General features: G+C 43.9%; 1 protein-coding gene across 7 annotated transcripts in view; it reads left to right on the top strand.

Moving 5' to 3' along the window:
• The window catches only part of LOC109882777 (tensin), a 196,801-nt gene extending 186,236 nt beyond the window's left edge, over positions 1-10,565 (top strand). For 3 of the 7 annotated variants that reach the window (XM_031792831.1, XM_031792833.1, XM_031792832.1), the window contains 14 exons: positions 638-819; positions 1,237-1,384; positions 3,365-3,454; positions 3,753-3,782; positions 4,409-4,481; positions 4,597-5,213; positions 5,427-5,642; positions 5,796-5,891; positions 5,980-6,129; positions 6,378-6,410; positions 6,917-7,085; positions 7,256-7,324; positions 7,451-7,480; positions 7,644-10,565. In XM_031792831.1, coding sequence (XP_031648691.1) covers positions 638-819; positions 1,237-1,384; positions 3,365-3,454; positions 3,753-3,782; positions 4,409-4,481; positions 4,597-5,213; positions 5,427-5,642; positions 5,796-5,891; positions 5,980-6,129; positions 6,378-6,410; positions 6,917-7,085; positions 7,256-7,324; positions 7,451-7,480; positions 7,644-7,773 — 2,033 coding nt within the window. In that variant the 3' untranslated portion in view covers positions 7,774-10,565. The remainder of the gene's footprint in view (positions 1-637; positions 820-1,236; positions 1,385-3,364; positions 3,455-3,752; positions 3,783-4,408; positions 4,482-4,596; positions 5,214-5,426; positions 5,643-5,795; positions 5,892-5,979; positions 6,130-6,377; positions 6,411-6,916; positions 7,086-7,255; positions 7,325-7,450; positions 7,481-7,643) is intronic. The other 4 variants (XM_031792837.1, XM_031792834.1, XM_031792835.1 and 1 more) reach the window with 2 other exon arrangements.
• The last annotated feature ends 12,282 nt before the right edge of the window (positions 10,566-22,847 follow it).

Raw genomic sequence — 22,847 nt, 5'->3', positions numbered from 1 at the left:
CTCGCTCTCTCTCTCTCTCTCACTTGTGCTCTCTCTCTCACTTGCTCTCTCTATCTCTCACTCGCTCTCTCTCTCACTTGCTCCCCCTCTCTCTCTCTCTCACTTGCTCTCTCTCTCCCTCTCACTTGCTCCCTCTCTCTCTCACTTGCTCTCTCTCACTTGCTCTCTCTATCTCTCACTCGCTCTCTCTCTCACTTGCTCTCCCTCTCTCTCTCTCACTTGCTCTCTCTCTCTCCCTCTCACTTGCTCCCTCTCTCTCTCTATCTCTCACTCGCTCTCTCTCTCACTTGCACCCCCCTCTCTCTCTCACTCTCTCTCTCTCTCACTTGCTCTCTCTGTCTCTCTCTCTCTCTCACTTGCTCTCCCTCTCTCTCTCTCTCATTTGCTTCCTCTCTCTCTCACTTGCTCCCTCTCTCTCTGTCTCTCTCTCTCTCACTTGCTCCCTCTCTCTCTTGTGACAACATTCTTCTTAAAATAAGCAAATCACTTATTTTAAGTTTGGAATGATGTATGAAACCTGGAATATACAGTGTCCATATTTTAGATCCCCCCCCTAAAGTTATCGTTCTTCCTAAATACATTCCTGAAACTGAAGGAAAGCCTTTGGGAATTCCTGACGCTGTTGTTGGCGTTCCAGGGATGCGTTCCCGTGGGATGACGCCGGAGGAGGCTCAGGAGACCGTCCGCCGTCGGACCACTAGCGAGGGGCACTACCAGAGTGGCAACGAGGACCCTCCAGCCCACACGGGGGCGCCGGTGCGCTCCCCTGTCCACTCGTCAGACTTCCACATCCACAACCCTGGAGGAAGACCCAGAGAGGTAGAGTACATACCCCTGTCCAGCCACAGGCAGCAAGCTCTCTCTCTCTAGTCTTTATCAGCTTAAAATGGTCTTCCGTTCATTGAATAGATCATTGTTTCACTGTGAGAGTAACCATGTCTGTTGTGTGTGTGTGTGTGTGTGTGTGTGTGTGTGTGTGTGTGTGTGTGTGTGTGTGTGTGTGTGTGTGTGTGTGTGTGTGTGTGTGTGTGTGTGTGTGTCTATGTGGACTTTGTGTTGGTGTGTGTGTCCGTGTGTTATTTTCTGTCTGTGCCTGTTTGCATTACCTCTATGTGTGTATTGTCCTTGTCCGTGTGTATTTTCTGGCTCCTTCTGTGTCTGTGGGTGGGTGTGTGTTATGTCGTGTGTTGTGTGTGTGTGTGGGTGTTGGGTGTGTGCTGTGTCCCCTCCTTCCAGGGCCCCATGCACAGCTACCGCGAGGCGTATGGGGATGATGATGCTGACGGTCGGGCTGCTGTCAGTCCTATGTTCAGCAGTGGTGGTGAGGCCCACCCCCTGACACCTGCCTTCCCTGTCTCACCTCAGACCCCTTACTTCAACATGTGTAAGTTCACCTCTCTGCAGACAGAGGGCGCCAGTAGACCTTACTCCATTGCCACAGTTCGTCAATCATAATTATGCGACTGCAATAAACGTTAAGTATGTAGTATCTTTCATACTTGCAGTTGAAGCCTAAAGTGATGCACAATAAGTGGTTGTAGAAGGGGGCCCAGTTCCAATGCTTTTAAGATGCATCCTTCTTTACTGCCTTCTTATAAGGGAGGAACGATGCGTTCTGACATTATTTGGACAGGGCCAGAGAAAGTCACTGCTGTTACTGTAATGTTCAGTTGTTGGTGTTTTGATTGGGACTAATCGGTGGTGGTGGGTTTCCTAAATGAATTCAATAACACCTTTCTTTCTCTTGTAGAGATGATTCAATGGTAAACTAATACTAATTCCCTCTGTGAAAGACATTATGAGAGAGACTGGGAATAAAAATGAAAAATGACATTTGAATCATTTAGCAGGCACACTTATCCAGAGCGACTTACAGTAGTGAATGCATACATCTTTTAACTTTTTCATACTGTTCCTCTGTGGGAGTCAAACCCACAACCCTGGCAAGTTACATGCTCTACCAACTGAGCCACACAGGAATAGATAGAATATAATAATGTATTGTAGTTTCAACACTTAACCTATGACCTATAAATCATGTCAGGTTAGACAGTAGATTGCTTCTTGATACCATAGAGATAAATACTGTATCTATCTGTATTTATCTTATTGCTTGACACATGATCAATTCAATAGACAGACTGCCTTTGGACTTATTTGGGACCAACCAGGGTTAGGGCTCCCTATTCCTGCAGTGGTCACCGCCACACTGTAGTTGCAGTAAGGACCCGCTTTGAGCCCCCAGATACCCCCCTCCATCTACCCCCTTTACCCTGCCCCACTACCCCTGCTCTGGCCCCTGCCTGCCCTCTCTGGAGGCACTATCTTTGAAACAGACAGACAAAGAATTGATGTGGGATTCTTTGGTAACTGGAGGATGCATGGAATCTTCAGATTACTGTGTCCAGTCCACCACGCCAACCCTGCCATACTCTTTTCCACCACTGGAAAACTGATGGAATCTTCAGATTACTGTGTCCAGTCCACCACGCCAACCCTGCCATACTCTTTTCCACCACTGGAAAACTGATGGAATCTTCAGATTACTGTGTCCAGTCCACCACGCCAACCCTGCCAAACTCTTTTCCACCACTGGAAAACTGATGGAATCTTCAGATTACTGTGTCCAGTCCACCATGCCAACCCTGCCAAACTCTTTTCCACCACAGGAAAACTGATGGCATTTCAATTCACTTCATGAATTGACTGAATAAAAAAAATTGATTGGACCCGAATCCTGGCATGTAGTCATTGTGTCTGTCTCCTTGGATATACAGTACTACTATGTAGTTACTAGATGTACTGTTCAGGATGCCATTGGTTCCCTCTCCGTGTCACCAGTCCCTCAGTGAAGTGTTCTGTGTTGGTTTGCTCTCTGCATGCCATGTCCCAACTCTTGCATGGCCAGGGCACATTGTACTGTGTCTCCATTCACCATCCTGGTTGTCCTGTTGTTGTAGTTTGTTGGTTGTTTGGATCTGACACTATGTATTCTGTATGAATCAGCTCAGATCTTCTGTAGGCTAAACACTTACAGTTCGGTTTGGTCTCTCTCTTTCTCTCATTATCTATCTCTTTCTTGCTCTCTCTTTCTTTCTCCCTCTTGCACTTTCTATCTCTCTTTCTCGCTCTCGCCCTCTTTTTCTCTCTCTCTCTCTCTCTCTCTCTCTCTCTGTTTTTCTCTCTCTCTCTGTTTCTCTCACTCTGTTTTTCTCTCTCTCTCTGTTTCTCTCGCTCGGTTTCTCGCTCTCTCTCTCGCTCTGTTTCTCTCGCTCTCTCTCTCACTCTGTTTCTCTCGCTCTCTCACTCTGTTTCTCTCGCTCTCTCACTCTGTTTCTCTCTCTGTTTCTCTCGCTCTCTCTAGCCCGTTCTCCTCCAGGCTTGGCCAAAACTCCTCTCTCTGCTTTAGGACTGAAGCCCCACCACCCAGCAAACATTCTCCATGGTGGATCAGGTCAGAACACACACACACACACAGACATACACACACAAACACAAACACACACACACACAGACATACACACACAAACACACACACACACACACACAAACAATCCATAGTGGATCAGGTCAGAACACACACACACGCAACCTTTTCCCATCTAGGTTTTCTTAGTCCCCCAATTGCTTCTACACACCTGCAAACTTTGGTCTCTTGCTTCTCTTTCAACGGTTTCCTCCTCCTCTTTTTCTCACCTCTCCCTCAATCACCGACTGTTTTCTTCTTCTACTTATTCTTTCTGTTCTGTCAGACTGTGATTCTGTAAGCGATGAGGAGCAAGGTAAGGATGTTTCTATGGCAACATGTGGCACCAACCTCTCATCCCCGTCACACAGAGTACCCATAATCCTTTGTGTTCAGCCATGTTTGAAAACCCCTCGTTTTGACAGGAGGATCTTGTTATGGCGTCTCGGTTTTGCTCTACCTTCTGTTGTTTGCTTCTAGAGGAATAACACAGTCCCACTATACAGGCTGCAACCGCAAACATTCTGTTTTGATTAGCTATCAGTGGTTAAGTCCTGCCTCTTCTCGAATTTCATTGGCTGCCCAATGCATCCCAATTATTTTGGCCAGCCCAGAAGTTTCTGAAACGTGAAGAAAAAGTTCAGGTTAAAGTAAGGAATTTGTTAAGGTGTGAGGTAAGGTTACAGTAGGTTAGGTATCAAATCTATACTTGGTTGTTAGCCTGTTGAGTGGGCCTGTTTAATGCCTCCACCTCTCAACTTTGCATCTGTGTTAATCCCACTTTGAGTCTCCCTCAGGATGTTTCTTTTCTTTTTGTACTGTTTTTGGGAATGACCTCGCCAGGTTTCTGTCGGTCCCCTCATAACAGCATCCCTTTCACTCCCTGTTTATCCTGACAATAACAGTGTAATAATAATATATGTGTGTGTGTTTTCACTACAGACGGCTGTGGTTATGCTGGACACCCCCTAAATGATCCTATATCTTCCAGTAGTCCCATCCACAGCCCAGACGGGTGAGTACTGTACTGTTCCTGGGGCACAGAGTTTGGATAACCCAGGGGAAACTCTTGAAAGAAGAGGAATAAAGATAGTCCTTGGTTACAGCTCAGTGTTTCTCTCTCTCTGCAGCATGAGGATGACTTCCACCATTCGGCTCCAGGCTGACTCCGGCTTCCCCTCCCACCCCTTGGAGAGTGCCCAGCACAACCCCGTTCCGTCCTACGGCCCCCACTCCCCTGAGGGATCCCAGGTCAGCGTCGTGGGCCCCCTCCACACCGTCCCCGGAAGCCCCAACACACTCCACCGCACGGTGGCCACCAACACCCCACCAAGCCCCGCCCTCCAGCGCCGCCTGGCCAACCAGGCCAGCCCGGGTCTGGCTCGTCACCCCACACCGCTCAATGGAAACAGGGTGCAAGTCCCTGGCAGCCCTGTGATCCCCTCAAGAGGCTCCAGAACCGCCACCGTCCCTCCTAGCCCTATGATGGGGCGCCACCCGATGGCCAGTGGCCACACTACGCCCGATGACAGACAGGGGGCACCACCCACGCCCTCCTTCCCAGTGTCGCCCCAGCCGATGCTTCCAGAGAAGAGGCGGATGCCCAGTGGAGAGAGGTCCAATGTGGGGCTGTCGTATGGGACTCTGGATGGGAAGACCACCATACCCACCTTACCCAGTGGAGGCAGCACGCCCAGTGTGTCCACCTCTCACACCCTACCCGACCTCTCCAAATTCTCCATCTACGGTGAGAGAGGAGGTCCAATCCTAAATAGCATCTAGCCCTAGTCTCTGCCATGTTCTTTATAACTATTCAATCTATTCAGATCTAGCCAAGTGAGCGGTCATACTCAATCATGCACAGCAGAAACTGTACAGTCAATCAGTGCTTATTTTGATGGACGAAAGTCTCAGAATCATCCCTATTTCATTGCTTTGACCATTGTCACTACTTCTACAGACCAGAGTCCAGACATCAGGCTGAACGTGAAGTTTGTCCAGGACACGTCTAAGTTCTGGTACAAGCCAGACATCTCCAGAGAGCAGGCCATCAGTCTGCTGAGAGACAGGGAGCCAGGGGCCTTCGTCATCAGGGACAGTCACTCCTTCAGAGGGGCCTACGGCCTGGCCATGAAGGTGGCCTGCCCACCTCCCACCGCCCAGGCCAACAAGAAAGGTACAGTAGATCTTTAATCTTAGTCGCAGGTCTAGGATCAGAGCACCCGAACCCGAATCCCAACCTTAATCTTTAGGAGTGAAAGTGCAACAATGGACCTTCGATCAGAGACCTTTGATTAAAGGATGTGTTTACTGTTTTGTTTTTTGGCAGTTGGTGACATCACGAGCGAGTTGGTGAGGCACTTCCTGATTGAGACGAGCCCTAAAGGCGTTCGTCTGAAGGGCTGTCCCAACGAACCCTACTTTGGTGAGTTCCAAACATGCATATTCAACAGAGAACTCGTTCATTAGCCCTCCAGCAAGTAAGTACACTTGCTAATCATGTGTGTGTGCAGGATGTCTGTCTGCCCTGGTGTACCAACACTCGATGACTCCTCTGGCCCTGCCCTGCAAGCTGATGATCCCCAGCAAAGATCCCAATGAGGAGGCCCTGGAGCTGGACACTCCCACTGACACAGTGGCCGAGCTGGTGAAACAAGGAGCAGGTGAGGACAAACTGCACCCTGCATTATTCAGCCCATTCTCTTTCAGTTGATCATCAATCCATTCCGAGCCTTCTATTACAACAGTAGATACATATAACAACAATCGAATAATAATCGGCCAAATTCTGTTTTACTTTTACTACTGTAGTACCTATGTAATTACTATGCAGTTACGCAAATACATAGTTTTCATGTACTACAGTGGTTTTGTTTCTCCTCTCATGCTCGGATACCCTGTTATATTGCAGTAGCACAGCAACAAGTCCCAGAGGAGGCCCATGGTAAATACTGCACTGTGTTTTTGGGTTCTATTTTGGCATTATTAACCCCCTTGTCCCCACACACCCCGATCTGATATTTCAGCTCTGCATGGTCACCACAGAAGCTTCCCTCTCACTACCATGCCTTCCTTAGTCACATCTTTGCTTGTCATGGTTGTCACTCAAACGAGTGAAGTGTGTTTCTATAACGCTGTTCTTTAGGTCTTATGCAGGGCAGCTGTGAGGTTTGAAACATTGTCTTCTGGATTGGACGTGTGTTCTGTTCTCTTTGGTAGAGATAGCATGGCACTACCTACCGACAAATGCATGGAGTGAGCATTCTGATCGGAGAAGAAAGGAAAGATATGGAGCCACTAATATACAGCCAGCTGTTGCCTCGATCTGTTTCTCAACACTTATCCACAACATGTTCAAATGATTTGCACTAATTGTTGGTAGTTGAACTCTTCCACTGCTTCATTTTCTACAGTGACTGATTTGCACCATTTGTTTTTGTTCTCTCCCAGCATGCAATGTTCTTTACATCAGCTCTGTGGACATGGAGTCTCTGACCGGTCCTCAGGCCGTCGCCAAAGCAATCAGCGAAACGGTGGCCGTCAACCCGTTGCCCACGGCAACAAGCGTCCACTTCAAAGTGTCGTCGCAGGGCATCACCCTCACGGATAGCCAGAGGAAGTGAGTAGTAACCATGGAAACAGGAGCACCCTACACCCACAGTCAGATCCATGTCGGTATTCAAACATTGATTCATCACTAGTATGTCAAACTGTTTTACTTGAATTGAGCTAGCTTGGTGACAAACTCTGAGATTTACAACACTAACTCTGAGTTTTCTCCTGCCCTAGGGTCTTCTTCCGAAGGCACTACCCAATCAACACTGTCACCTACTGTGACATTGACCCCCAGGACAGGAAGTAAGTGTTTGAGACCAGATCTTTCTGCTGTGCTAAAGTAGTGAAAATAGTGCCAATGTAGCCTACATAGGGAAGATTTGTTGATTGTTCCTCCAAAATTAATTTGTCACATCTCGTCTGTCACAGGTGGAACAAGGAAGGAGGTGGAACGGCAAAGTAGGTCTCACAACTCAAATCACTCTATTATACATAGAATAGGTCATTAACTAGATGGGACAAATAAGTCCCATGGTCCACATAGGCCTATAAATAACTACATCAAATCATGAACCATCTCCTATATATTCAAACCAGGCTTTTATTTCTCTTTAAACTTCAGACTGTTTGGTTTCGTGGCACGTAAACAAGGAAGCACAACGGACAACGTCAGCCACCTGTTTGCAGAGTTGGACCCCGACCAGCCTGCTTCAGCCATCGTCAACTTCGTCTCCAAAGTCATGAGGCGGTGAAACCAACGAACCCCCGGCAGCCATTATTTTGGTCTTCCATTTTTCTTTTCTTAATTTTGGATTGTGTTTCATTATTTTCTTCTGTTCTTTTTGTTGAGATATGTTCTCTTTGTTTTATTCTGTGAGATTTTATGTTTGAAGGACTTGGAGGTAATCCAAGATGGCGCCAGAGGAAGTTGTGGCTGGAATGGTGACAGTGATAATGTGTCTCGAGCTGGTGGAGGAAGAAGGTTTCTTCTCCAAGTGCAGAAGCTGTGTGCTAAACTAAGTATCAGTGGGAGAAAAAGACACGGACATTTATCAGGTTTTCGGATTGATTTACCAAAGGCAGCACTCAGAACAAGTATGTCATTATTAGATGGTCAGTTTAAGGCGTTGTAGGTTTTCTGTTGTATTTTTTTTACAATGGAACTGTTGATTGAAATGAAACAGACAAAAACAGAAAGAATGCTTTCTTCTTGAACTTTATTCTGTCTTCAGAAAAATAGTTTGCCTCAGTGGCTTCTTACTAAAGAATATTTAAGAAGACATTTTGCATGTTAGCTCGATCTTTAAGCTTGGTCCACTAAAGTCATTTGTGAACCCTGGAGTGGACATTTCCCAGGCCTGTTGTATGTTGTAAAGGGCTCAACAGCGAGAAAAATAAACTGTGCTCAACTTCACAGAGCAGATCAACCTTCTCATAAAACACATTGCTTATGTTAGGTCCAGACTTGACCAGTCGATCCTGGAGCGCACTGATTGATTTCAGATGTGGGAGATGGATTACTCTGTCCTGTGGAAAGGTAGCTGGTAAATCTACTGCTGTCACTCCTCCTGTCCACACGGTGGTGCCGATTATCCACGTTTGAACTCAATCCTGCTTGACTCAGACTGATCCTCACCTGTTGGCTGCTCACAGACACTGCTAATCAACACACTGGAAACAAACGCCAGGGACTGGTCCGAGCCCTGGGCCCTAGGCACTGTCCTGCATGTTTTAGTCCAACTGCACCCCCCTCCCTCTAAGCTACGTTCAGCATCACCAAAACAGCCATTCTACGCTGTGTTCTATGAAGACTTTAACCCTAAGACAAGAAAACAGAGGTTGTTTGCCTTGTTAGAGACTGCATGATATTATAAACCATTTTTGGACTCTACTAAAGAGTCCTAAAAAGAAAAAAGAACATGTAGACAGCCTTTTGTTGAAGTAGTTACTCGATGGTGAGATGCGATATTTTTATTTTCTTGATCCAACTTGCAGCAGGGTTTCACTGTATCAAGCAAGGTCGTCTTTAATTTCGAATCAAAAGGGAATTCATCTTCTTACCAGATCGCATCTACATACCTTTAGACAAACGTAGAGGTTGTCACACTGTGTGTAAATGCCTGCTTCTCAAACACACACCACTCACCCATCTTCCATAAGCTAAGGAAAAATGATATTGATATCAAATGTATATAGATATACTACATTGAAAGGTGACATAGCTAAAAAAAAAATATTTATTTTTGTTGCTTTGTTCCTCCATGATATCTCATATATACATATATTGTACAGTCTACATAAAGAAGATTACCTTAAGGATTGAGAAAAAAATACTTATTTTGGCTAATGATTTCAAAGTCGGGAGATTTTGAAAGGCTTTTGGATATATATGGTGTACATTACTCAGTATATGTATGTTTGTTCTAGCTCGTCATGTTTCTTCTTCTTCGCGTTCTCAGAGATTGAGGTTAGGCATGTATGGGATGAAAGCATATGATTTTTACAGGAGAAATGCATGGACAAAACCATCTGGGTGGTAGACCAACATAATGTTCAAGGTTGTCTTATACGCTACCATAATACAGCGAATAATATCAGTTACCTGGCAACAACATGTTGTTGCCAGTTTTAGGGTCAGTTCTTGAATATGGATTTACCACATTATGAAAATATGAAATGTTCTTAACAAAAAAGAATAGGTTTTTATAAGGGAAGCATGAGGACATTTAATTTAGAAGCCGACCTTAAATGCAATATGTAAACAACAATGTGCAACCCATCATACCGACATTATGATTTGCCAAAGATTCAAACACATAACCTCTATGGTGTCTACATGTTTGGCTTTTTTCCAAGGAAATTGTGATGCTAAGCCGAATGAATTCATAAATGTTCCTTCTGTTGCCAGTAAATATGCAGACCCACATACCACTAACACCACCATTATATATGAACTTCTCTATTCTCTCTCTCGTCCTCTCCATTGCAACTGAATGGAGTTGAGACTATTGTTAACCCGTTTAGAAAGCACTTACCAATGGAATACCACAACCATACAACAGATGCAGAGATGCAAACAATTACTTTATATCATTTCATGTGAATATCAGTGAAGGCAAAATGTTGTCTACAATTCTTCAAATCTCTTATTTGAGCTACTACGTCTAGCTATAGTCACCCCGATGTCCAAACGGTGGCCCTCTGTGGCCCTCCGTGGCCCTCTCACAAGTAACATGATTTATTTATTCTCCTTATTTATTCTTTATTTGCTGGTATGTTTTTATTTTTTATTTTTAAGTCCTCAACATTTCAAGCTACATGACCCCGCGGCTGTCAGTCAGTGTTAACCAATGGAAATGGAATGTATTATTGTGTTGAGGTGTGTGGAGGAGTTCAGTGTACAGACGGGACTTAATGAGTGTGTGAATGTACTACTAAGGATGTACAGAGGGGTCTTCTTCATTTGCATTATACTGTCATGGCTTACCTGTTCCTGAGGAGAAAAAAAAACATTAAAGCAATACAAATCCGTTACAGTAAAACATAAGGTGGTTTGAGCGTTCATTTTCTCACTCATTGTGTGTAGTCATCTTAACTGTGTCTCTATGGTAACACATCGCTTATGACCATAGCGTTATGTTTTGAATTGTATGATCTTTATGGCTATGACTCTTTACGTGTGCGTTCATAAATTCACTCTGGAGTGCCAGAGACGCTCTGAGCGTTCGTAAATACAGAGCGTTGTCAGATTGTCCATTCATAAATTCTGAGTGTTTCGCTCTCGGAGTGTTTGGAGCGCACACTGGACGCTCTGGCCGAGGAGTAGCGTTGATCAGAGAGCGCTCTGACCACACAACGGCAGTCAAGCGCTCACTGGAAGTAGCACGCTAGCTACTTCCAGGCATAAATTAGAGAATACCGCACTCTGACCGTTTTACTCACCCTAGCAAAGCTGGTTAGGCTGTTCTCAAGTTACCCAGAGCGTTGGTGACTGTAACTGTGCTGCTGGCAACAATTGAATTAAGCTTTTTAGCCGATGTTTACTGACACCAGTCATATTCAACAGGTGTTGAGCGTTCGTAAATTCATATTCTGCGCTTTGGCAAATTCAGACAAGAGTGCTCTGAAATTCTGAGTAGATAGCCAGAGTGAATGTACGAACGCGCCCTAGATCAGTGTTTGCCAACTCCAGTACTCCCAACAGTACAGATTGTTGTTGAGGCCCTGAACAAGCACACCTGATTCTACTTGTCAACTAATCATCAAGCCCTTGACAAGTTGAACCAGGTGTTTTTGTCCTGGTCTACAACAACAAGTTGTGCTGTTGGGGGTACTGGAGGACCGGAGTTGGGAAACACTGATCTAGGCATTCTTATAAACACAGAGACCAATCCTCAGATCTGTCCACCACACTATTCTGACTTGCATTAATCATGTCTTGGTGTCAGTGGGAGATTTATCCAAACATTTTACTTACACATTTCAGTTCCAGGTTAGAATTCGGTCTAAAGAACTGATTGGTCAGAGACAGGCTTACTGTGTGAAAAGTTTGCCTGTGGTTACATATTATAGCCACTCTGTGGCAGTATATGTCCTTCACAACAGAGTAGGCTACTTTCCTGCATGCATTTATTGAACAGCTTATTAACAGTTTGTGAATGTGTATATGGTTCAAATAGCTAGTACAGCCTATGCAAATCAAATATTTTAGGAGGTATCCCCTAAGTATTTTGGCCTATATTTTAGGAGGTATCCCCTAAGTATTTTGGCCTATATTTTAGGAGGTATCCCCTAAGTATTTTGGCCTATATTTTAGGAGGTATCCCCTAAGTATTTTGGCCTATATTTTAGGAGGTATCCCCTAAGTATTTTGGCCTATATTTTAGGAGGTATCCCCTAAGTATTTTGGCCTATATTTTAGGAGGTATCCCCTAAGTATTTTGGCCTATATTTTAGGAGGTATCCCCTAAGTATTTTGGCCTATATTTTAGGAGGTATCCCCTAAGTATTTTGGCCTATATTTTAGGAGGTATCCCCTAAGTATTTTGGCCTATATTTTAGGAGGTATCCCCTAAGTATTTTGGCCTATATTTTAGGAGGTATCCCCTAAGTATTTTGGCCTATATTTTAGGAGGTATCCCCTAAGTATTTTGGCCTATATTTTAGGAGGTATCCCCTAAGTATTTTGGCCTATATTTTAGGAGGTATCCCCTAAGTATTTTGGCCTATATTTTAGGAGGTATCCCCTAAGTATTTTGGCCTATATTTTAGGAGGTATCCCCTAAGTATTTTGGCCTATATTTTAGGAGGTATCCCCTAAGTATTTTGGCCTATATTTTAGGAGGTATCCCCTAAGTATTTTGGCCTATATTTTAGGAGGTATCCCCTAAGTATTTTGGCCTATATTTTAGGAGGTATCCCCTAAGTATTTTGGCCTATATTTTAGGAGGTATCCCCTAAGTATTTTGGCCTATATTTTAGGTGGTATCCCCTAAGTATTTTGGCCTATATTTTAGGAGGTATCCCCTAAGTATTTTGGCCTATATTTTAGGAGGTATCCCCTAAGTATTTTGGCCTATATTTTAGGTGGTATCCCCTAAGTATTTTGGCCTATATTTTAGGAGGTATCCCCTAAGTATTTTGGCCTATATTTTAGGAGGTATCCCCTAAGTATTTTGGCCTATATTTTAGGTGGTATCCCCTAAGTATTTTGGCCTATATTGATTTAGTGTTTTACAATGTGAGCTTTGTAATCTAACAATTTCTGTTATAAATGAAGACCATTGCGATGGCAAACCACTGAGTCCTAGAAAATATATTTTTCCTCGCTGTCAATCATCAACACTCTTGCCAGCTTTAGCATGTTCTTCACTACATGCTATGTTGAGGTTAAACAACTGCGTCCAACTGACAAACTCAAACACCATCAGAACATGTGGCTGCTCAATAGGTGTTAGGGAGATTATGGGTGTGTATGAGACACGTTAAAGCAGCGTTTCCCCAAGAATCCCCACGTTTCCCTCATAGTGGTCAGGAGAACACACTGGGGTCTTCACTCTAGGGACTGTACTACTGATGACTAACTCTGGTTTTGATTATTTTGGAGGTCAAAGGATCGCTTTAGATGGACCACAGCACAACAATCCTCAGGCACCTCTGATTTAAGAGCAGCTTGAATTCAGCCCTTGAAGCCATCCCATTATTCAACATGGGGGTCAAACCAAGCCTTTAAAGCGGAATGTAGGGACTTGGGAGGTCAACGTTTGGGAATCTGGCATGACCTTTAAAACAGGAAAGGGATGTTTGGTAGTGGGAATAGGAAGTTGTGGGCAGAATGTCCTTCTGAGTATACCCGGTATGCACACACACTGAGGGTCATGGGATCTTACAGGGGCTTCTGGGCCAGGTGGCGACCATGGCGATAGTAAACATTTCACAATCTTGGGTCATGTGTAATCTCCAGGAAGTGATGCAATGGCTGCTATATGGTAGTTGGGGCAAACATTTAGACACAAAAATACGTAATTTCTGTAGCTGTTGACTTTAGGAGTGGAGAACTCATTTTCCAAAATGGTGCTCCAAATACCCAACACGCGTTATAGGCCTACCAATTCCAAAACATTGGGTTCATATTCCTCACAAACCATGTTTGTCTACTTTATTGTCATCCCTATAGCAACCCTCTGTTGGCGATAGCCCTCATTCTGTGTTCATTAAAAATCCCTTTGTTAATCTGACGCTGTAAAAGCTGAGGTGACATCACAGACGTCAGTTGTGGGTTTAATGAAAACATTGTGCTGCCTGGCTCTGAACTAACATGTTACAGCAGTCAGAGAGCATCAGCTAGGAGCTGCAGGCAATGTTTCCAAACGTCAACATGGCACAAGAGAGATTTCCACAGACACGTCATGTGCCGATCTGAATTTGGCTTAAAACTCCCTCTTTTCCTTTCTCACAGACCCACTCTCTCTTTCTCAGTTTGCTGTTGATCTCTCTCACACATGCAAGCTTGTGTGTGTGTGCGTGCTTCTGTGTGCGTGTACGTGAGTGCATGTATTTTCTCAGGCCAGGTCAGCTGTATCCAGGTTAGGTTAAACTGTGCATGCAGAGCACTAAGCCCAGCTAGCATCATTGGCCTTTTTCCTACAGTGAGTGTGTAAATAGCCTTCTACCCACGTCAACGTCCACACACCAGTGGCACCATGTGGGGCTATAGTATTTACATTATGTGATGGAGTGGAGAGTACTGCACATGAAAACACTGCTATGGAACGTTAAGCATCCCCAGCTGGAAACTGGCACAAGTATACTGGCCTACCCCTCACCCATGTATTCTGTAAGGTCAAACAGATAGAAATGTAGTGAATAGAGATAACACAATACCCTAATCTACCTGACTGACAATCATAGCTGTTCTACCCAATACATTTCTATCTAAACATTTGGTTATATTGCACCCTGATGTGTGGTGAGAATTCCTTTGGCACAAAATGGCCACCGTGTTTCTCCCAAATGCCTGCTACTTTTTGGTAGCAGATGACAATGAGTGAAAACATCTATTTTATGTTCTGTGAATGTCTAAAATCATGAAAAAAATTGTTGAATCTCATTGGAAATGTGTTTGGCCATGTGTGTCTGTGCACACAATCGTACAAAGGCAATTTAATTTGATGTCACTCAATTTTACAGCTGACATTTGATACAGTAAAACGGTCCATAGACTTTAACGCATGGACCACAACTCTTTCCCTGCCCTTGGCCTTCACATAAGTGTGTATCACAGTAGACATCCTAACAACCAATAAAAGCGATATCATTGACTGGGCCATCACTTTTACACCATAGCAGACAGTGCTCAATACAGAAATATGTACACTAAAGCCATGGATGACGTAGGGCCCTATCCCCTTTAACTAGCTGTGTATTTAGCATTGCTCAGGGCCTCAGGCTGATGCATTTATTGGCTGTTGGGGAGAGACTGGGCTGCGTACGCCAATACATTTGGCCGCGTGCGTCATGAATCCACTGGCTACAGCAGCGAGAGCTTGTCCTCATGTGGTAAATATGCACTGACTGAGATTCATACCATGCAGGCCTATGCATTCCATCTAGAGGAGTTGCACAAGGAGAGTACGACCTGGCTCCATTTCGGGCCGCTTTGGTGTTTACTGATCTGACCTGGACTGGATAGGTGCAAAGCAATATGGCAGACTCTTCATTTGGACAGACATGTTTTTGTGGAGCTTCTGAAAGGCTGGCTAGACCAGCACGGGAGAGTTGAACAGAGGCAGCTGCTGTCAGTCTGTACGTGTTTCCCTCTTTCTCCGAGTTGTAAAAGCAAGCAGAGCAGAAACTGGCTACTCTTTAGTTGACTGATGTAGCTGGCAAGGTAACTGCTGTTTAACTTCAAATAAACTAAACTACTGTTTATTCCCAATGCTGAGCTAGTAGTGTAACTGACACGATACATTAGCTAACGTTTCAACCCTCTTGACTGAGGTGAATGAATTAGCCAGCTTGTAGCTACCACATGCCAGTTCAGCTCAAGCCTGTAGCTATCTGTTAGATAGATAGTAATAATAGCCACCTCATATAACTAACAGCTGTTGTTTGTATGTGTAATGGAATAATATGCGCTGAGAGTCGGGAAGCAAGTTCAGGGAGTGAGTGTTTTAATAAGTAAACGCAACATAATACAAAACAAGAAACATTAACAACGCACAAACAAGAAACAGAAACAGAAACAATGACGACTGGGGAAGAAACCAAAGGGAGGGACATATAAAGGGCAGGTAATCAAGGAGGTGATGGAGTCCAGGTGAATGTCATTATGCGTGTAACACTGGTGACAGGTGTGCGCCCTAACGAGCAGCTTGGTGACCTAGAGGACGGAGAGGGAGAACATGTGACAGTACCCCCTCCCCAACACACGGCTCTGGCTGCAGGACTCCGACCAAGATGACGATCCCAGGGATCAGGAGCAGACCGGTCACCTCTGCTAAGGCGCGGGAACCTGTCCATCCTGCATAAGTGACAGTATGTAAATGTTTTCTAGCTTTTTTGTCCCATTTAAAACAGAAGTACAGTGCATTCAGTAAATATTCAGATCCCTTGACTTTTCCACATTTTGTTACGTTGCAGCCTTATTCTGAAAATGATTAAATAAAACATGTCCCTCATCAATCTACACACAATACTCAATAATGACGAAGTGAAAACAGGTTTTTAGACATTTTGCAAATGCATTCAAAATAAAGAAAAAAACAGAAAAACCATATTTAAGTATTCAGACCCTTTCCTATGAGACTCCAAATTGAGCTCAGGTGCATCCTGTTCCCATTGATCATCCTTGAAATGTTTCTACTCCTTGGTTGGAGTCCACCTGTGGTAAATTCAATTGATTGGACATGATTTGGAAACGCACATACCTGTCTATATAAAGGTCCCACAGTTGACAGTGCATATCAGAGCAAAAACCAAGCCATGATGTCCGAGACAAGATTGTGTTGAAGCACAGATCTGGGGAAGGGTACCAAAATATTTCTGCAGCATTGAAGGTCCCCAAGAACACAGTGGCTTCCATCATTCTTAAATTAAAGAAGTTTGGTCAGGAAGGTGACCAAGAAGCCGATGGTTACCCTGATAGAGATCCTTAGTTCTTCTGTGGAGATGGGAGAAACTTCCAGAAGGACAACCATCTCTGCAGCACTCCACCAATCAGGCCTTTATGGTAGAGTCGCCAGATGGAAGCCACTCCTCAGTAAAAGGCACATGACAGCCCGCTTGGAGTTTGCCAAGGACTCTCAGGTCATTAGAAACAAGATTATCTGGTCTGATGAAACCAGAATTGAACTCTTTGGCCTGAATGCCCTACGGTGAAGCGTGGTGGTGGCAGCATTATGCTGTGGGGATGTTTTACAGAGGCAGGGACTGGGAGACTTGTTAGGCTATTGGTTATTAAAGGTGCAACACAATATTGGACTGATCTTGTTCAGTCTTATCAATCACTAAACATATTTAACAATGATCCCTTACTTAGCTTGATGACTGGGGGCATTTTTGCTTACTATTTGTTGTTCTAAATAGAGACAGTTAGAATGGCCATGAGTCATATTGGATTGTGTAGAAATGCAGGAAATTAGCTTTAGATGCCCCCAAAGAATCTTGGGGAGAACCCTCCAGACCCCGCGTCAGGTTATGTCCCCCACACTTCTAAAACCAAAGTTGTGCACCTGGATCAGTGGTGTATTCATTCCACCAATTCTGTTGAAAAACATTTCTTAAAACAGAAGCAAACGGAACAAAATGGGGATAAACACACCTGAATTTGTTCAATATAAACTCTTGTTTGCAACTGTCAGACTAATGATTACACCCTATATCAGCTAGATGCAGACAAACGGTATTGTGTGTGCAAATTCTTCTCTCGACCTGTGTGCACCTACGTTGTAAACTTTTATTCATAGGCTAGGTTGTGGCAACCTCATGATGGGTATAGGGAAAATTGTAGTATTATGTAGTAGCCTAAACCGATCACTGTTACATTGAACTGGGTGAATGGAATATGAATGACAGTCATCCAATATGCTGTAATAGAAATAAGGCCGTGCTCATAAAAAAAATGTGTCTCTTCCCTCATCTTAAACGGCACAGATAGCCACTGGTCTGCATACAAGTGTGTATTATGTACTAAACAAAAATATAAATGCAACATGTAAAGTGTATGTAAAATTGTCCATATGCACAAAAAGCCTATTTCTCAAAAATGTTGTGCACAAGTTTGTTTGCATCTCTGTTGGTGAGCATTTCTTCTTTGCCAAGATAATCCATCCACCTGACAGGTGTGGCATATCGAGAATCTGATTAAACAGCATGATCATTACACAGGTGCACCTTGTGCTGGGGATAATGAAAGGCCACTCAAAAATTAGCACACAACACAATGCCACAGATGTTTCAAGTTTTGAGGGAGCGGGCAATTGGCATGCTGACTGTCGGAATGTCCACCAGAGCTTCTGCCAGAGAATTGAACGTTGGCTTATGGTAGAGAAATTCTCTCCAATGTAGTTTTAGAGAATTTGGCAGTATGTCCAACCAGCCTCACAACTGCAGACCATGTGTAACCATGCCAGCCCAGGACCTCCTCATCTGGCTTCTTCACCTGGGGATTGTCTGAGGCCAGACACCCGGACAACTGATTGAAACTGAGGAGTATTTCTGTCTGTAATAAAGCCCTTTTGTGGGGAAAAACTCATTCTGATTGGCTGCGCCCCTGCCCAGTCATGTGAAATCCATAGATTAGGGCCTAATGAATTTATTTCAACTGACTGATTTCCTTATATGAACTGTAACTCAGTTAAAGTATTGAAATTGTTGCATGTTGAGTTTATATTTGTTCAGTATAAATACCAGTTAGTGGTAAAAAACAGACACCTCTAGAGTCTGGCTGTGTGGGACGTGGTACCATGACATGGACGTATGGACAGACAGGACTCTCTCTCCCAGTAGTTAACGTGTGCACAGACATGCATATCCTGCCAGAGCAGAGCACAGTAGACTGCTGCCTAACCCCCGCTGAGGGCGACGCTGCAGTTACCATAAGCTTAGACCTTTACTTAAGAAAATAATTGAGGGATGCCTTCGACATTCCATGTGGCTTAAGTTGTCAAACAGATATATTTTATATGAGTATCGTGTGTGTGTGCGTGTGTGTGTATTCCATTGAAGTGCATCAGTTGTATATGTATGACGTATGGACAGACAGGACTCTCTCTCCCAGTAGTTAACGTGTGCACAGACATGCATATCCTGCCAGAGCAGAGCACAGTAGACTGCTGCCTAACCCCCGCTGAGGGCGACGCTGCAGTTACCATAAGCTTAGACCTTTACTTAAGAAAATAATTGAGGGATGCCTTCGACATTCCATGTGGCTTAAGTTGTCAAACAGATATATTTTATATGAGTATCGTGTGTGTGTGCGTGTGTGTGTATTCCATTGAAGTGCATCAGTTGTATATGTATGACCTAGCAGCTGTGGACAGTCATGGTGAATCTAAACACAGTCAGCTCCATGTGCCTGAAACGAAGTTTGACAGAATACTCCTGAGGGTGGTAAACTGAAGAATGTGATGGACGTCCATGGGGACAGGTTTAAAGAGGCTAGCACTCCCAGTATGTGTGTCAGGGCTTGAGAGAGTACAACCAGCCATACTCTGGACTCATGTAGGTGAGTGGAGAGACACCTGTCACATCAACATGTTTTCAAAGGCTGTTACGATGAAACATGTCCCTATTAAAACGTCACAGGGGTGACAATTGCAGGTTTTTATACCTTCTCTTCAGGACAGGTCCAGGTAATGATGATTAAGGATTTGATTAACGCTCAGCCACACATACAATGCTGGAGAATGTCAAGACGCCATTTTTCTTCAACTGTTTTGGCGTGGGGTTCTAGGATTCCACACAGCGTACAAAGGTGTGACGCTAACACAACTCCTGAACTTTAACCCAACGTTATCTCCAGACCTTTACACACCCTGAGGATCTCTGTCTGCTGGACGTGGTTTATGGATCTGGGCCATGGAGGAGATGCCAACCTTTGACCTGCGTCAGCTGAAGAAGCCTGATGTTTAGCACATGTTGAAGGGTTGGTCCTCAACCCTGGTTCCAGGTGCCTCATGTCCAAATAAACACACGGTGTGTAGGCTACTGTATACCTGTAAGTCTCTCTCTCTTATAAATCACTCTAAGTTCAGTTATAATTCACCACAGACGATTCCCTCTATTACAACAATAATGTGAGTTTCATAGTCCCATTTCAACCACTAAGAATATGTAACATTTTTAACTCTCCCCACTCAACAATAAATGAAATCTTAGTGCTCAGTGATTAACAGAAATGTAGGTTATTTTCAGGTATTATTTAAAATTTGTTTTGTATTTTTAGCCCTTTTCTCCCCAAATGGTAGTTACAGTCCTGTCCCATCGTTGCAACTCCCGTACAGACTCGGGAGAGAAGAAGGTCAAGAACAATGCGTCCTCCGAAACAACCCTGTGTTGGAGGAAACACCTTACCCCTGGCGACCATAGTCCGCGTGCAGGCGCCCGGCCCGCCACAAGGAGTCCCTAGAGCTCGTTGGGACAAGGACATCCCAGCTGGCCAAACCCTCCCATAAACCTAACAATTGTACACTGTACTGCCTTGAATTCTACTTGTCCAGTCTGTGTGGAGCAGACATGGAGAAGGAGAGAAGAGAGAACAGGTGATTAAGAGGGATAGAAAGTAGTATTACTTGAAAATACATGATCTCGTTGATTGGTATTCAGCAGTCATAAAAGTATGCCTTATTTACTTTGAAGAAGTACTAAAATTGTGATTTGGTCAGACAGCAGCTCTACAGAGATGAGATGACTTGAAATGAAATAATAAAACAAATGTAATACACAACAAGTGAGATATTTGATAAAGAGTAAAGTAATGTGGATGCATGGTTAAGTGATGAGCAGTACTGGGCAGTAATACCATCGTTGGACTTTTGTTTTATTCTGTGTTGTTACAACATTCAACACACATCATGCACTATGCATTTCATTTCTACAAAAATAATAGAAACACTGATGCACTAGTCAATCTGAGCCTATCGACTGGTATGCTATTCAAGTCATACAATACCAATGTCTCTCCTTTTAAACTCCTTAAACCAGCAAGGGTGATAGACATTTGCAAGTGGGAAACACACACATTCCCAAATTCCGCAGAAACAATGTCTGTATTCTGTGAGGGATCTGACCCAAGAGTAACCTTCTCAGTCACATAGTCAGGTTTTGGAAAGATGTGACCCTGGGTGCATGGATGCTATTGGAGTGTAAATACCTTAACAAGCGAAACACACACACTTATCAAATGGAAACATCAGCCTGTTTGTTTTGGTTCTGCTTGTCCTGTACCCATTCCTCAGGTTTCCTCTCCCTCCCTCCCCAGCTCCCTCAGTTCAATTTCAATTCAATTTAAGGGCTTTATTGGCATGGGAAACATATGTTAACTTTGCCAAAGCAAGTGAAGTAGATAATAAACAAAAGTGAAATAAACAAAAATGAACAGTAAACATTACTCACAAAAGTTCCAAAAGAATGAAGACATTTCAAATGTCATATTATGTGCAAATAGTTCAAGTACAAAAGGGGAAATAAATAAATAAATAAATATGGGTTGTATTTACAATGGTATTCACTGGTTGCCCTTTTCTTGTGGCAACAGGTCACACATATTGCTGCTGTGATGGCACACTTGCTGCTGTGGTATTTCACCCAATGAATATAGGAGTTTATCAAAATTGGGTTTGCTTTCAAATTATTTGTGGATCATTTTGTGGGCAGTGTGCACATAGCCTGTCTTCTCGAGAGCCAGGTCAGTGACTCTGTACATAGTCAAAGCTTTCCTTAATTTTGGGTCAGTCACAGGGGTCAGGTATTCTGCCACTGTGTACTCTCTGTTTATGGCCTCTCTCTCTCTCTCTGAAAAAGCCAAAGCGTTTGCAGAGATTTAGGACGATAGTCTTTATCTTGATTTATTAGGGCGTACAAACAGAGTACAAAAAGGTGCTAACTACAGTAGAGTCATCCAGATTGGAGTGTTGACGTATGCATCTTTCACACAGTTCCACTATATCAGATACAGACTGAAAGCTGAAAGGTTGATCAAATGGAATTCTACATGCGTGCTTGAACAACTAGTGGGTGAAAATAAATCTAATGATTTTTTGAGCACTTTGTGATTTCCAGCTATATCAATCCACAGGGAAAACTGCACACAAATAATTGCTTTGTCCGAGTTAATGGACGATCGATGATGTGGGCTTGCCCTTTGGGACTGCACATCGTTACCCAGTTGGAGTGACATTGACATCTGTCCAACCCCCTCCTTCAGGAATAGCCTAAGGCCTAGTGCCTGATTGAGACCACTAGAGACAGACAGACCACTCTAACTACCCAACCCCTGGTCATAAGCCAATCCTCTATTTCACCAGTTCACAGTTCCTGGGGGCTTGGTTAAGATAACAACCATTAGTTCAGCCCAATTAGACATGGAAACAGTCTCTCTATACAGTGTGCTGGGCCTCTGTCCAGTCTCTACAAACACATGCTGATTAAGTCTTGTTCAACTCAACGTTAGGCCAGATGTTTCTCTGCATGGTGCTATGTCTGTTTGTCTCTCCATTGAGTTGATCCACTGGCCCCTCACATCCTTTCCCAGACCGGCCCTCAGCCCCTGGCCCCAGCCCTCCTAACACCTTGTCCACTGCCTCCTGACCCACTGCACACTGATCTGCTGCTGGAAGGGTTTTCCAGAACATTGACTGAGCTGTAGTTCTACTTACTTCCAGCTCCCTGGTTTGAAGTTCAGCCTCAGAAGGAGTTGTGTGGGAACTCCCCGGCTAGCGCATAACGTTCTGAGAACCATTTGTTTCTTAGGTGGGAATTTCAGTACTTCAACATTACATTTTCTCATAGTTTTCTTTAAAGTTATGTTCTCAGAATGTTAAGAAATAACGACCGTCTAGATCAAGAAAACTCTGAGATTTCCGGTATGGTGTCCGTGAGGTAGATCTGTTTGGCATTTCCTTTCTTTACTAAAAATATGCCTCTTAAATAGGATAGAACTCGACTCTGAAGTCAATAAATAACTGTAACGTTATTTTGCAAACTGCATGTATTTGGCAAATACTATCTCTATTTGTCAAACAAACAGCAAAACAAAGCACCATGGACCAAGTAGCTGATCATTCGACTACAGTGAGTTTAGAGACACTACTAACAGAAATTTGCA

Source organism: Oncorhynchus kisutch, linkage group LG16 (genome assembly GCF_002021735.2).
Source record: "Oncorhynchus kisutch isolate 150728-3 linkage group LG16, Okis_V2, whole genome shotgun sequence".
NCBI lineage: Eukaryota > Metazoa > Chordata > Actinopteri > Salmoniformes > Salmonidae > Oncorhynchus > Oncorhynchus kisutch.
Note: the sequence above shows the minus strand (reverse complement) of the source record. Positions and strands in the feature narration are given on the sequence as shown.